The 14,954-nt window shown below is 48.9% G+C and overlaps 1 protein-coding gene across 1 annotated transcript in view; it reads right to left on the bottom strand.

Moving 5' to 3' along the window:
- Nucleotides 1-5,595: 5,595 nt before the first annotated feature.
- LOC141111817 (cGMP-inhibited 3',5'-cyclic phosphodiesterase 3B-like) overlaps nucleotides 5,596-14,954 on the bottom strand; it is a gene marked incomplete at its 3' end in the record, with an annotated part of 131,845 nt that continues 122,486 nt past the window's right edge. Inside the window, 3 exon segments of the mRNA XM_073603966.1 lie at nucleotides 5,596-5,791; nucleotides 7,275-7,381; nucleotides 14,430-14,572. Of these exon segments, the coding sequence (XP_073460067.1) occupies nucleotides 5,596-5,791; nucleotides 7,275-7,381; nucleotides 14,430-14,572 (446 nt within the window).

Below are 14,954 nucleotides of genomic sequence, written 5' to 3'. Positions count from 1 at the left end.
GTGGGGGGAGGGGACATTAGAGTGTAAGCTCCTCTGTACAGAGACTGATGTGACTGTGGGGGGAGGGGACATTAGAGTGTAAGCTCCTCTGTATAGAGACTGATGTGACTGTGGGGGGAGGGGACATTAGAGTGTAAGCTCCTCTGTACAGAGACTGATGTGACTGTGGGGGAGGGGACATTAGAGTGTAAGCTCCTCTGTATAGAGACTGATGTGACTGTGGGGGGAGGGGACATTAGAGTGTAAGCTCCTCTGTATAGAGACTGATGTGACTGTGGGGGGGAGGGGACATTAGAGTGTAAGCTCCTCTGTACAGAGACTGATGTGACTGTGGGGGGGGGGACATTAGAGTGTAAGCTCCTCTGTACAGAGACTGATGTGACTGTGGGGGGAGGGGACATTAGAGTGTAAGCTCCTCTGTACAGAGACTGATGTGACTGTGGGGGGAGGGGACATTAGAGTGTAAGCTCCTCTGTATAGAGACTGATGTGACTGTGGGGGGAGGGGACATTAGAGTGTAAGCTCCTCTGTATAGAGACTGATGTGACTGTGGGGGAGGGGACATTAGAGTGTAAGCTCCTCTGTATAGAGACTGATGTGACTGTGGGGGGAGGGGACATTAGAGTGTAAGCTCCTCTGTATAGAGACTGATGTGAATGTGGGGGAGGGGACATTAGAGTGTAAGCTCCTCTGTATAGAGACTGATGTGACTGTGGGGGAGGGGACATTAGAGTGTAAGCTCCTGTGGTACAGAGACTGATGTGACTGTGGGGGGAGGGGACATTAGAGTGTAAGCTCCTCTGTATAGAGACTGATGTGACTGTGGGGGAGGGGACATTAGAGTGTAAGCTCCTCTGTACAGAGACTGATGTGACTGTGGGGGAGGGGACATTAGAGTGTAAGCTCCTCTGTATAGAGACTGATGTGAATGTGGGGGGAGGGGACATTAGAGTGTAAGCTCCTCTGTATAGAGACTGATGTGACTGTGGGGGAGGGGACATTAGAGTGTAAGCTCCTGTGGTACAGAGACTGATGTGACTGTGGGGGAGGGGACATTAGAGTGTAAGCTCCTCTGTATAGAGACTGATGTGACTGTGGGGGGAGGGGACATTAGAGTGTAAGCTCCTCTGTATAGAGACTGATGTGACTGTGGGGGAGGGGACATTAGAGTGTAAGCTCCTCTGTACAGAGACTGATGTGACTGTGGGGGAGGGGACATTGGAGTGTAAGCTCCTCTGTATAGAGACTGATGTGACTGTGGGGGGAGGGGACATTAGAGTGTAAGCTCCTCTGTATAGAGACTGATGTGACTGTGGGGGGGAGGGGACATTAGAGTGTAAGCTCCTCTGTACACAGACTGATGTGACTGTGGGGGGAGGGGACATTAGAGTGTAAGCTCCTCTGTACAGAGACTGATGTGACTGTGGGGGGAGGGGACATTAGAGTGTAAGCTCCTCTGTACAGAGACTGATGTGACTGTGGGGGGAGGGGACATTAGAGTGTAAGCTCCTCTGTACAGAGACTGATGTGACTGTGGGGGGAGGGGACATTAGAGTGTAAGCTCCTCTGATAAGAGACTGATGTGAATGTGGGGGAGGGGACATTAGAGTGTAAGCTCCTCTGTACAGAGACTGATGTGACTGTGGGGGAGGGGACATTAGAGTGTAAGCTCCTCTGTAAAGAGACTGATGTGACTGTGGGGGGAGGGGACATTAGAGTGTAAGCTCCTCTGTATAGAGACTGATGTGACTGTGGGGGGAGGGGACATTAGAGTGTAAGCTCCTCTGTATAGAGACTGATGTGACTGTGGGGGAGGGGACATTAGAGTGTAAGCTCCTCTGTATAGAGACTGATGTGACTGTGGGGGAGGGGACATTAGAGTGTAAGCTCCTCTGGTACAGACACTGATGTAACTGTGGGGGGGGGGGGAGGGGACATTAGAGTGTAAGCTCCTCTGTATAGAGACTGATGTGACTGTGGGGGGAGGGGACATTAGAGTGTAAGCTCCTCTGGTACAGAGACTGATGTGACTGTGGGGGAGGGGACATTAGAGTGTAAGCTCCTCTGTAAAGAGACTGATGTGACTGTGGGGGGAGGGGACATTAGAGTGTAAGCTCCTCTGTATAGAGACTGATGTGACTGTGGGGGGAGGGGACATTAGAGTGTAAGCTCCTCTGGTACAGACACTGATGTAACTGTGGGGGGGGGGGGAGGGGACATTAGAGTGTAAGCTCCTCTGTATAGAGACTGATGTGACTGTGGGGGGAGGGGACATTAGAGTGTAAGCTCCTCTGGTACAGAGACTGATGTGACTGTGGGGGGAGGGCACATTAGAGTGTAAGCTCCTCTGTACAGAGACTGATGTGACTGTGGGGGAGGGGACATTAGAGTGTAAGCTCCTCTGTATAGAGACTGATGTGACTGTGGGGGAGGGGACATTAGAGTGTAAGCTCCTCTGTATAGAGACTGATGTGACTGTGGGGGAGGGGACATTAGAGTGTAAGCTCCTCTGTATAGAGACTGATGTGACTGTGGGGGAGGGGACATTAGAGTGTAAGCTCCTCTGTACAGAGACTGATGTGTGGGGGAGGGGACATTAGAGTGTAAGCTCCTCTGTACAGAGACTGATGTGACTGTGGGGGAGGGGACATTAGAGTGTAAGCTCCTCTGTATAGAGACTGATGTGACTGTGGGGGGAGGGGACATTAGAGTGTAAGCTCCTCTGTATAGAGACTGATGTGACTGTGGGGGAGGGGACATTAGAGTGTAAGCTCCTCTGTATAGAGACTGATGTGACTGTGGAGGAGGGGACATTAGAGTGTAAGCTCCTCTGTATAGAGACTGATGTGACTGTGGGGGAGGGGACATTAGAGTGTAAGCTCCTCTGTACAGAGACTGATGTGACTGTGGGGGGAGGGGACATTAGAGTGTAAGCTCCTCTGTACAGAGACTGATGTGACTGTGGGGGGAGGGGACATTAGAGTGTAAGCTCCTCTGTATAGAGACTGATGTGACTGTGGGGGAGGGGACATTAGAGTGTAAGCTCCTCTGTAAAGAGACTGATGTGACTGTGGGGGAGGGGACATTAGAGTGTAAGCTCCTCTGTACAGAGACTGATGTGACTGTGGGGGAGGGGACATTAGAGTGTAAGCTCCTCTGTAAAGAGACTGATGTGACTGTGGGGGGGGGGACATTAGAGTGTAAGCTCCTCTGTACAGAGACTGATGTGACTGTGGGGGGAGGGGACATTAGAGTGTAAGCTCCTCTGTACAGAGACTGATGTGACTGTGGGGGAGGGGACATTAGAGTGTAAGCTCCTCTGGTACAGAGACTGATGTGACTGTGGGGGAGGGGACATTAGAGTGTAAGCTCCTCTGGTACAGAGACTGATGTGACTGTGGGGGAGGGGACATTAGAGTGTAAGCTCCTCTGTACAGAGACTGATGTGACTGTGGGGGGAGGGGACATTAGAGTGTAAGCTCCTCTGTACAGAGACTGATGTGACTGTGGGGGGAGGGGACATTAGAGTGTAAGCTCCTCTGTACAGAGACTGATGTGACTGTGGGGGGAGGGGACATTAGAGTGTAAGCTCCTCTGTATAGAGACTGATGTGACTGTGGGGGAGGGGACATTAGAGTGTAAGCTCCTCTGTATAGAGACTGATGTGACTGTGGGGGGAGGGGACATTAGAGTGTAAGCTCCTCTGTATAGAGACTGATGTGACTGTGGGGGAGGGGACATTAGAGTGTAAGCTCCTCTGTATAGAGACTGATGTGACTGTGGGGGAGGGGACATTAGAGTGTAAGCTCCTCTGTACAGAGACTGATGTGTGGGGGAGGGGACATTAGAGTGTAAGCTCCTCTGTACAGAGACTGATGTGACTGTGGGGGAGGGGACATTAAAGTGTAAGCTCCTCTGTATAGAGACTGATGTGACTGTGGGGGGAGGGGACATTAGAGTGTAAGCTCCTCTGTATAGAGACTGATGTGACTGTGGGGGAGGGGACATTAGAGTGTAAGCTCCTCTGTATAGAGACTGATGTGACTGTGGAGGAGGGGACATTAGAGTGTAAGCTCCTCTGTATAGAGACTGATGTGACTGTGGGGGGAGGGGACATTAGAGTGTAAGCTCCTCTGTACAGAGACTGATGTGACTGTGGGGGGAGGGGACATTAGAGTGTAAGCTCCTCTGGTACAGAGAGTGATGTGACTGTGGGGGAGGGGACATTAGAGTGTAAGCTCCTCTGTATAGAGACTGATGTGACTGTGGGGGAGGGGACATTAGAGTGTAAGCTCCTCTGTAAAGAGACTGATGTGACTGTGGGGGAGGGGACATTAGAGTGTAAGCTCCTCTGTACAGAGACTGATGTGACTGTGGGGGAGGGGACATTAGAGTGTAAGCTCCTCTGTAAAGAGACTGATGTGACTGTGGGGGAGGGGACATTAGAGTGTAAGCTCCTCTGTACAGAGACTGATGTGACTGTGGGGGGAGGGGACATTAGAGTGTAAGCTCCTCTGTAAAGAGACTGATGTGACTGTGGGGGGGGGGGGACATTAGAGTGTAAGCTCCTCTGTACAGAGACTGATGTGACTGTGGGGGGAGGGGACATTAGAGTGTAAGCTCCTCTGTACAGAGACTGATGTGACTGTGGGGGGAGGGGACATTAGAGTGTAAGCTCCTCTGGTACAGAGACTGATGTGACTGTGGGGGAGGGGACATTAGAGTGTAAGCTCCTCTGTACAGAGACTGATGTGACTGTGGGGGGGGGGACATTAGAGTGTAAGCTCCTCTGTACAGAGACTGATGTGACTGTGGGGGGAGGGGACATTAGAGTGTAAGCTCCTCTGTACAGAGACTGATGTGACTGTGGGGGGAGGGGACATTAGAGTGTAAGCTCCTCTGTATAGAGACTGATGTGACTGTGGGGGAGGGGACATTAGAGTGTAAGCTCCTCTGTATAGAGACTGATGTGACTGTGGGGGAGGGGACATTAGAGTGTAAGCTCCTCTGTATAGAGACTGATGTGACTGTGGGGGGAGGGGACATTAGAGTGTAAGCTCCTCTGTATAGAGACTGATGTGACTGTGGGGGAGGGGACATTAGAGTGTAAGCTCCTGTGGTACAGAGACTGATGTGACTGTGGGGGGAGGGGACATTAGAGTGTAAGCTCCTCTGTATAGAGACTGATGTGACTGTGGGGGAGGGGACATTAGAGTGTAAGCTCCTCTGTACAGAGACTGATGTGACTGTGGGGGAGGGGACATTGGAGTGTAAGCTCCTCTGTATAGAGACTGATGTGACTGTGGGGGGAGGGGACATTAGAGTGTAAGCTCCTCTGTATAGAGACTGATGTGACTGTGGGGGGAGGGGACATTAGAGTGTAAGCTCCTCTGTACAGAGACTGATGTGACTGTGGGGGGAGGGGACATTAGAGTGTAAGCTCCTCTGATAAGAGACTGATGTGAATGTGGGGGAGGGGACATTAGAGTGTAAGCTCCTCTGTACAGAGACTGCTCTGAGCGGCTCAGTGATCTCTGTACAGCGCTGCGGTATATGTCAGAGCTATATAAATGTATACCAATAATAATTTTATACCTGTTACAAATATGGCTTGCAGGTTGTCTGTTTTGTGTCTGGAAATCCTGAGAAGTGTGCGGATACCCCATAGCTTTGTGTAGCGTGACGCTCGGTTTGGTGAGGAAATCCGCGGTGTCGGGGAACTCTATAGGCGATCGGGTGAAGGCGGACGTGTGGCTGGGCGAGTTCACGGGGCTCAGGCTGGGAGAAGTACCTGGAAAACAGTGAGATGGAGAATGATGAGAGAGCGGCGGGCTTGACAGACTCCTGTAGGAGGGTGAATACATTCCGCCAGTCCCTGGACCTATATATATATATATATATATATATATATATATATATATATATATATATATAGAGATTAGGTTTACTCCAAACTTTATGTGTTGTCAAAACTTCTCATTTTTGTTAAAGATCGAGAAAGAAGTTAAAACCAGTCAGTTCATTTCCCATTGTGTCTCATTGGTGAGATTTTTCCTTCACTTCCTGCCCTGAAGACACAACAGGAAGTGAGAGAACTCTACGAAGCGAGGGAAATTTCCATCACAGACAGGTGACCCCACTGGAAGATTTCCCTTTCTTCCTGCTCTGGTAATAACCATAACATTTTGGGGTTTTCTTTACTTACAGTCCCAGTGACAACGCTCACCAATACAAATAGAGAAATGGGACACAGGCAGCAATAGAAAATAAAAATAGAAACCCTTCTGCATGCCACCCAAAAAAAATAAATCAATTTGTCTTTGGATAAACTTTAACCATTTAAGGATTTTGCACCTAAGAGATATTTCAGCAAAGTTTTCGGGATGCATCTCTTATGTCATTTTTAAATAACTTCGACATGCTTTATACCAGAAAAAAATAACAGAAAAATAGGAGCTAAAGGGAGAAGGGAAGGAAGGGGTCAAATTAGAAATTTAAATTAAATTGCATTTAAGATTTTTTTTGAAAAAAAATAACTTTGCCACGCATTATACCGGAAAAATAGCAGAAACATAAGAGCTAAAGGGAGAAGGGAAGGAAGGCGTCAAATTAGAATAAAGTTTTATTTAAGTTTTTTTTAAATTTGATTTCTAACTTTGCCTATACCAGAGAAAAGATGGAAATTTAAACAGAACAAATTATAGAATAAAACGCATATATTTTATTTATAGTAATCTTTTTTTTTTTTTTTTCTAAATGAACACTGGTCAAAACAGAAAAAAAAAAGTCTTTTTGCCTACAGATTACATAGAAAATAAAATATTTTTGCAAGAAAATTTTGCCAAAAGAAAGCCTAATGTGTCCTCTAAAAACAATGTATGTAATAATTTGTTATGTTAATACAGAACTTTTTTTTGTTTTATTCACCAGGCAAATCCCCCCCCCCCCTTCAGCCAGCCTCCAAACAAAATGGCGTCTCCAGGTTGGGCGGTGAAGCAGTTTTTGCCACGTGACAGCAAAACAGGATTTGCTGGGCGGGTATGTTTTGTAACTCCCCCCAGAAGACCGGGTAAGAAAGGGTTAATAAAAAAATGAAACCCCGGTGGTGGTGGTGGTGGTGGGGGGGGGGCGTTGGGGGGATGGTGAAGCACCTCTATAAATAATGACAAAGTTATCACTGAATAAACTGGAGCCCATAGTGGAAATGTAGAAATGTCTCCATAGGGGGTGTACTATTGAGCGGATTCCGCCTCTCCACCCCCCTCTGCACCTACCAGCTCTCCGGGTGCCCATGTGCGGGGTGAGGGTGACCGATGACGACCTCTGCTTTGGTATGGTCAGGAGGTTGGAGGTGAAGGGCCCGTTTGGATACGATCCTTGGCTGCAAAAATAAGAATTCATAGATGAGGGAGACAAAGGACAGAGAATAGACGCTTTACCAACATCTGCAGAAACTAGAACATGATAATAAAGAAAATATTAATGGTAACAGCGAAGGCATGGCGGCTGACCGATGAAAATCTATTTATATTAAAAAAAAAATAATGATATTAAACTATTTTCAGAATTTAGGTCTCATGCACACTAGCGCTTGGCATGGCCAGATCTAGGGGGTGCTGGGGTGGGCTGTCCTCTGCCCTGCCGACTCATTCTGCACCCTGCTGACCCATCATCTGCTCTGCTGGCCATTATTCTCTGCCCTACTGACCTACTGTACACTACCCTAGCTGACATTCCATTATTTGCCCAGCAGACACCTGTCCTCTGCGCTGCTGTCCCCTGTCTTCTGCCCTCCTAACCCTATCATCTGCCCTGCTAACCCTATCATCTGCCCTGATGTCTCCTGTCCTGCCATCCCTATCATCTGCCCTTCTGACCCCTGTACACTGCCCTACAAACTACTGACCCTATCCACTGCCCTGCAGACCCCCCTTGTACACTGCCCTGCTGACCCCTCCCCCATACACTGCCCTGCTGACCCCCCCTGTACACTGCCCTGCTGACCCCCTTTGTACACTGCCCTGCTGACCCCCTTGTACACTGCCCTGCTGACCCCCTTGTACACTGCCCTGCTGAGACCACTTGCACAATGCCCTGCTGAGACCCCCTGCACAATGCCCTGCTGAGACCCCCTGCACAACGCCCTGTTAACCCCCCTTTTAAATTTCCTCCTGACCCCCCCCCCCCCCCAGTACACTACCCTGCTGACCCCCTGATCAATACCCTGCTGCCCCCCCTGTACACTGCCCTCCTGGCCCCCCCTGTACACTGCCCTGCTGGCGCCCCCTGTACACTGCCCTGCTGCCCCCCCCCCGTACTTTGCCCTGCTGCCCCCCCTATACACTGTCCTGCTGGCCCCCTATACACTGCCCTGCTGACCCCCTATACACTGCCCTGCTGGCCCCCTATACACTGCCTTGCTGACCTCGCATTCTTTGCCTTCCTGACATTTGTTACTGCACCCCCACATCAGAGAGACTAGGTTCAGACCTGAATTCCGGCATTTTCCTGCCCTGGGGGGCACAGGTGCAGAATCCTGCCCCACTGCCAGCAGCCTGCAAAAATCTATGACAGGCCGAAATACACGGCAGCTGGAAGCTGTACTAAGAGGTACTCGTATTTAGGGGGCGTGAATTGTCACATCCGGGGCATACTTCTCTGAACGCATATGTCCCCAAACACAAGAACCAATTGGTAAAGTGTCCAGAAGCTGCATATTTCAGCCTGCCATAGGTACTGATAATAAGCTCTCCTTATAAAGCAGTTATTTACAGTGCTCAGTAGCTCAAGGTAAACTATACACCCAGCTGTATGAGTGGGTTAAATGAAAGTTCAATCAGAGAGGCAGTCTTGAAAGCAGGCAGAGTCTGCTTTTCTTCTCTTTCCAGAAAACCCAGAGCCTTCTGGAATCCTGGGGGCACCCTGTAACTGGTAACTCCCTTCACTTGGTGGGAGCTGGCCCTTTAAGGGTATCTTATTTCCCAAGTCTGGGCTCCACAGGGGGGGCCCTCAGATGTTTGTACTCAGCTTTAGATAATTTACCAAGTGGCCTCCAAAATCCTTCCCGGCTCCCCCCAGAACTTGTACAGCCATATTCTCTGCACTACGGGGCTCCCATGATGCTCTAGAAATAACCTCAAGCCACGTGACACTACCTGGAGCCTCCCACTATGCAGTCCTGGCAAAAGTACTGAATTTACCCGGGCCCCAGGTCACAAGTACCCTGATATATGCCTTTCATATGGTTCTCAACGGCTTCGCTGTATACGGTTATATTTGGTACCAGTGCCAAGGCATGGGTCATGTGATCTCAGCCAGAGAAGGGGGGGGGACTGGCATTCAGGGACAGCCATCCAATCAGTGGCTCCAGCTGAACGATAACACTTCTCGTCAGCAAAGACAATGTCTCAAAGCGGGACAAGGGACCAACGCCTCTAAGCGAGACAAGGGACCAACGCCTCTAAGCGGGTCAAGGGACCAACGCCTCTAAGCGGGACAAGGGACCAACGCCTCTAAGCGGGTCAAGGGACCAACGCCTCTAAGCGGGTCAAGGGACCAACGCCTCTAAGCGGGTCAAGGGACCAACGCCTCTAAGTGGGTCAAGGGACCAACGCCTCTAAGCGGGTCAAGGGACCAACGCCTCTAAGCGGGTCAAGGGACCAACGCCTCTAAGCGGGTCAAGGGACCAACGCCTCTAAGCGGGTCAAGGGACCAACGCCTCTAAGCGGGTCAAGGGACCAACGCCTCTAAGGGGGACAAGGGACCAACGCCTCTAAGCGGGTCAAGGGACCAACGCCTCTAAGCGGGTCAAGGGACCAACGCCTCTAAGCGGGTCAAGGGACCAACGCCTCTAAGCGGGTCAAGGGACCAACGCCTCTAGGCGGGTCAAGGGACCAACGCCTCTAGGCGGGTCAAGGGACCAACGCCTCTAGGCGGGTCAAGAGACCAACGCTTCTAAGCGGGTCAAGGGACCAACGCCTCTAAGCGGGTCAAGGGACCAACGCCTCTAAGAGAGTCAAGGGACCAACGCCTCTAAGCGGGACAAGGGACCAACGCCTCTAAGCGGGATAAGGGAGCAACGCCTCTAAGCGGGACAAGGGACCAACGCCTCTAAGCGGGATAAGGGACCAACGCCTCTAAGCGGGATAAGGGACCAACTCCTCTAAGCGGGATAAGGGAGCAACGCCTCTAAGCGGGACAAGGGACCAACGCCTCTAAGCGGGACAAGGGACCAACGCCTCTAAGCGGGACAAGGGACCAACGCCTCTAAGCGGGATAAGGGACCAACGCCTCTAAGCGGGATAAGGGAGCAACGCCTCTAAGCGGGACAAGGGACCAACGCCTCTAAGCGGGACAAGGGACCAACGCCTCTAAGCGGGACAAGGGACCAACGCCTCTAGGCGGGACAAGGGACCAACGCCTCTAGGCGGGACAAGGGACCAACGCCTCTAGGCGGGACAAGGGACCAACGTCTCTAAGCGAGACAAGGGACCAACGCCTCTAAGCGGGACAAGGGACCAACGCCTCTAAGCGGGACAAGGGGCCAACGCCTCTAAGCGGGTCAAGGGACCAACGCCTCTAGGTGGGACAAGGGACCAACGCCTCTAGGTGGGACAAGAAACCAATGCCTCTAGGCGAGTCCAGGGACCAATGCCTCTAAGCGGGTCAAGGGACCAACGCCTCTAAGCGGGTCAAGGGACCAACGCCTCTAGGTGGGTCATGTGACCCACCAGGCACACAAACGCCATGCTTACCATTTCCTAAAATTCTTGATTCGGTCAGTGTCATTTTATGGCATCATGAAAGGAATATAATATATATACACGGATAAGAATAGAATGCGGTGAAAAGGGGGATTTATGGCGACTCTAATCAATAGTCACCATCCGAGTCATTTCCGCAGACAATTCTGTCTAAACTGCACTTGGAAAGCGAAATCTGCTGGCACACCGTCCCTCCATTCTGTCACTGCTGAAGAGGGACGGCAACATCTCTCCAATGTGCAATCATCACATGACATAAAAATCATTTCAATAACTGCTCACCAAGAGTACAGAAACTCTTCTTATTATATCCCACCCCCCTTGCCGAGCCATGCCCACCATTCCTTGCAAAAGCCCCAACTTGTCCCCCGCCTTTCCCAGACACACCTCTGACCCCTTCCCCGTCACAGCCACACCCCTGCCTTTCCCAGACACACATCTGACCTTCCCTGCCAGACCCCCGCCTTCCCAGACACACCTCTGACGTGAGGGGGGGGACCACACAAGGGGCCCCTACTGACTGATGCGTTTCTACCTTCTTCCTCAGAGCCTATGAGTAGTTTTAATGCTTTTGTACAAAATAAATAGATGTGGGATAATGCACTAGGATGGTGCGCCCTTTTTTCTTTTTATCTTTCTAGTGACAGTAAGGACACCCCACCCCTAGAGGGCAGCATGGCCAAAAACAATATCCCCTGAGAAGTGGATCATCTCTCCAATAGGTGCTGAGCTACCATACTAATGTGCAAGAGTATTTCTAGTGTTTCTTCCCAGGCACACCCCTGACCATCCTGCCACACCCCTATCCCTCCCTGCTCATCCCCGACACCCTTGTCCTTCTGCCTACCCATCCCCCAAACAACCATCACAAGTCCTCTTAATTGACGTCTCTTGTGGGGTTTTTTTTTTTTCATCCCAATGTGATATTATGGTATCACCGCTGGAATACAAAAAGGAAAATTGGGTTGGGAGACTCAGATACAATACTTTGTATTCTTTATCTGAAAGCTTTGTTGCATTTTTATACAGTGCATCCGGAAAGTATTCACAGAGCTTCACTTTCTCCACATTTTGTTATGTTACAGCCTTATTCCAAAAAATTGATGAAATTCATTATTGCCTCGAAATTCTACAAACAATCCACCATAATGACAACGTGATAGAAGATTTATGAAATCTTTGCAAATTTACTAAAAAGGAAAAAAAAAATCACTGTACATAAGCATCACAGACTCCTCCCATGTACATAAGTATCACAGACTCCTCCCATGTACATAAGTATCACAGACTCCTCCCATGTACATAAGTATCACAGACTCCTCCCATGTACATAAGTATCACAGACTCCTCCCATGTACATAAGTATGACAGGCTCCTCCCATGTACATAAGTATCACAGACTCCTCCCATGTACATAAGTATCACAGACTCCTCCCATGTACATAAGTATCACAGACTCCTCCCATGTACATAAGCATCACAGACTCCTCCCATGTACATAAGTATCACAGACTCCTCCCATGTACATAAGTATCACAGACTCCTCCCATGTACATAAGTATGACAGGCTCCTCCCATGTACATAAGTATGACAGGCTCCTCCCATGTACATAAGCATCACAGGCTCCTCCCATGTACATAAGCATCACAGACTCCTCCCATGTACATAAGTATCACAGGCTCCTCCCATGTACATAAGCATCACAGACTCCTCCCATGTACATAAGTATCACAGGCTCCTCCCATGTACATAAGTATCACAGGCTCCTCCCATGTAGATAAGTATCACAGACTCCTCCCATGTACATAAGTATCACAGACTCCTCCCATGTACATAAGTATCACAGACTCCTCCCCTGTACATAAGTATCACAGACTCCTCCCCTGTACATAAGCATCACAGGCTCCTCCCATGAACATAAGTATCACAGGCTCCTCCCCTGTACATAAGTATCACAGACTCCTCCCATGTACATAAGTATGACAGGCTCCTCCCATGTACATAAGTATCATAGCCTTTATACTTATGTACATGGGAGGAGCCTGTGATACTTACGTCCATGGGAGGAGCCTGTGATACTTACGTCCATGGGAGGAGCCTGTGATACTTACGTCCATGGGAGGAGCCTGTGATACTTACGTCCATGGGAGGAGCCTGTGATACTTACGTCCATGGGAGGAGCCTGTGATACTTACGTCCATGGGAGGAGCCTGTGATACTTACGTCCATGGGAGGAGCCTGTGATACTTACGTCCATGGGAGGAGCCTGTGATACTTACGTCCATGGGAGGAGCCTGTGATACTTACGTCCATGGGAGGAGCCTGTGATACTTACGTCCATGGGAGGAGCCTGTGATACTTACGTCCATGGGAAGAGCCTGTGATACTTACGTCCATGGGAAGAGCCTGTGATACTTGCGTACATGGGAGGAGCCTGTGATACTTGCGTACATGGGAGGAGCCTGTGATACTTGCGTACATGGGAGGAGCCTGTGATACTTGCGTACATGGGAGGAGCCTGTGATACTTGCGTACATGGGAGGAGCCTGTGATGCTTATGTACAGGGGAGGAGCCTGTGATACTTATGTACATGGGAGGAGTCTGTGATAATTATGTACATGGGAGGAGCCTGTGATACTTGCATACATGGGAGGAGCCTGTGAAACTTGCGTACATGGGAGGAGCCTGTGAAACTTGCGTACATGGGAGGAGCCTGTGAAACTTGTGTACATGGGAGGAGCCTGTGATACGTACATGGGAGGAGCCTGTGAAACTTATGTACATGGGAGGAGCCTGTGAAACTTATGGACATGGGAGGAGCCTGTGATATTTATGTACATGGGAGGAGCCTGTGAAACTTATGGACATGGGAGGAGTCTGTGATACTTATGTACATGGGAGGAGCCTGTGATATTTATGTACATGGGAGGAGCCTGTAATACTTATGTACATGGGAGGAGTCTGTGATACTTATGTACATGGAATTTTTTTTCTTTTTAATAAATTTGCAAAAATTTCATACAAACTTCTCTCACGTTGTTATTATGGGGGATTGTTTTCAGAATTTTGAGGAAAATAATGAATTTAATCCATTTTGGAATAAGGCTGTAACAAAACAAAATGTGGAAAAAGTGAAGCACTGAATAGTTCCAGATGCACTGTAAATCGTGACATTTTATTAAAATCATTTGATTGGCATTTTGTTGTTGGTTCCATTCACCTCCCATGTAAAAACGGAATATGTCTCATATTTCACATCATTTATAAATAGAATTGTATAATTATATATGGTGATCGATAATTGCGTTTGCTTTGTGATGCATTTAAGAAAATTTAAACAATTAAAAAAAAAAAAAAGAATTCTCCTGGTCAGTCAACTCAAGTTCATATAAAAAAAAATAAAATAAAATACAAAAGTCCAAAATTCGGAGCTCCACACAGATTATAGAGGAGCTTTCTTTATCAGTGTCAAACAATTTGGAGCGATGCTCAAAGGCGCCCTCTGCTGGACAATCTTCAGAATGACCAGATATTCTGTGTCTATACTGTGTAATAAATACATAAATGTGGTCAGATACTTCAGAAAAAAAAAATTGCTCCACTTCCTCTTACAATGTTTCTATTCATAATGACAATTTAGCCAGAAAAAGAAGAATTTCCTCACCTTGAGCTGCTGTAATCCTGGTGGGAACGCTTGCCATTACTGCGCTCCCACCGGGAGGCCGCCAGCTCCATAGAGGGCAGACCCGACGCTCCAGAGCTCCGGCGCAGCTGCGGGGTGGGCAGGCTGCTGCGGCTGTTCAGTCCCTGCAGAAGAAATGAAGGAGCGTCTTTATCCGAGGAGCCCCAGACACACAAACCAACACTGAGTCCAGCATGCTGAAAAATCTTTGCGATGGGTTAAAGCAAGGCTGGAAAAATTAGCTTTGGCTCCCAACTTTTTTTTTTTTTTTTTTTTTTTTTTAGCCAGCTCCTAGACTCAGTTTTTTTTTAGCAAAGCTTACAGGTAGAACATGTAATATGTCCCCGAAGGTGAACTTATCCTTTAACCCTTCCACAGCCAGAACAGTTTTTGCATTTTAGGCCTGAAATTTACATAAAACCCCCAAAACATGATATATTTTCTGAAAGCAGACACCTCTAAAGCAGTGACGATGGACCTCGGCACCCCCAGATGTTTTGGAACTAC

Source organism: Aquarana catesbeiana, linkage group LG11 (assembly GCF_042186555.1).
Source record: "Aquarana catesbeiana isolate 2022-GZ linkage group LG11, ASM4218655v1, whole genome shotgun sequence".
NCBI lineage: Eukaryota > Metazoa > Chordata > Amphibia > Anura > Ranidae > Aquarana > Aquarana catesbeiana.
The sequence above is the reverse complement of the archived record's forward strand: the minus strand, read 5'-3'. Positions and strand labels throughout refer to the sequence as shown.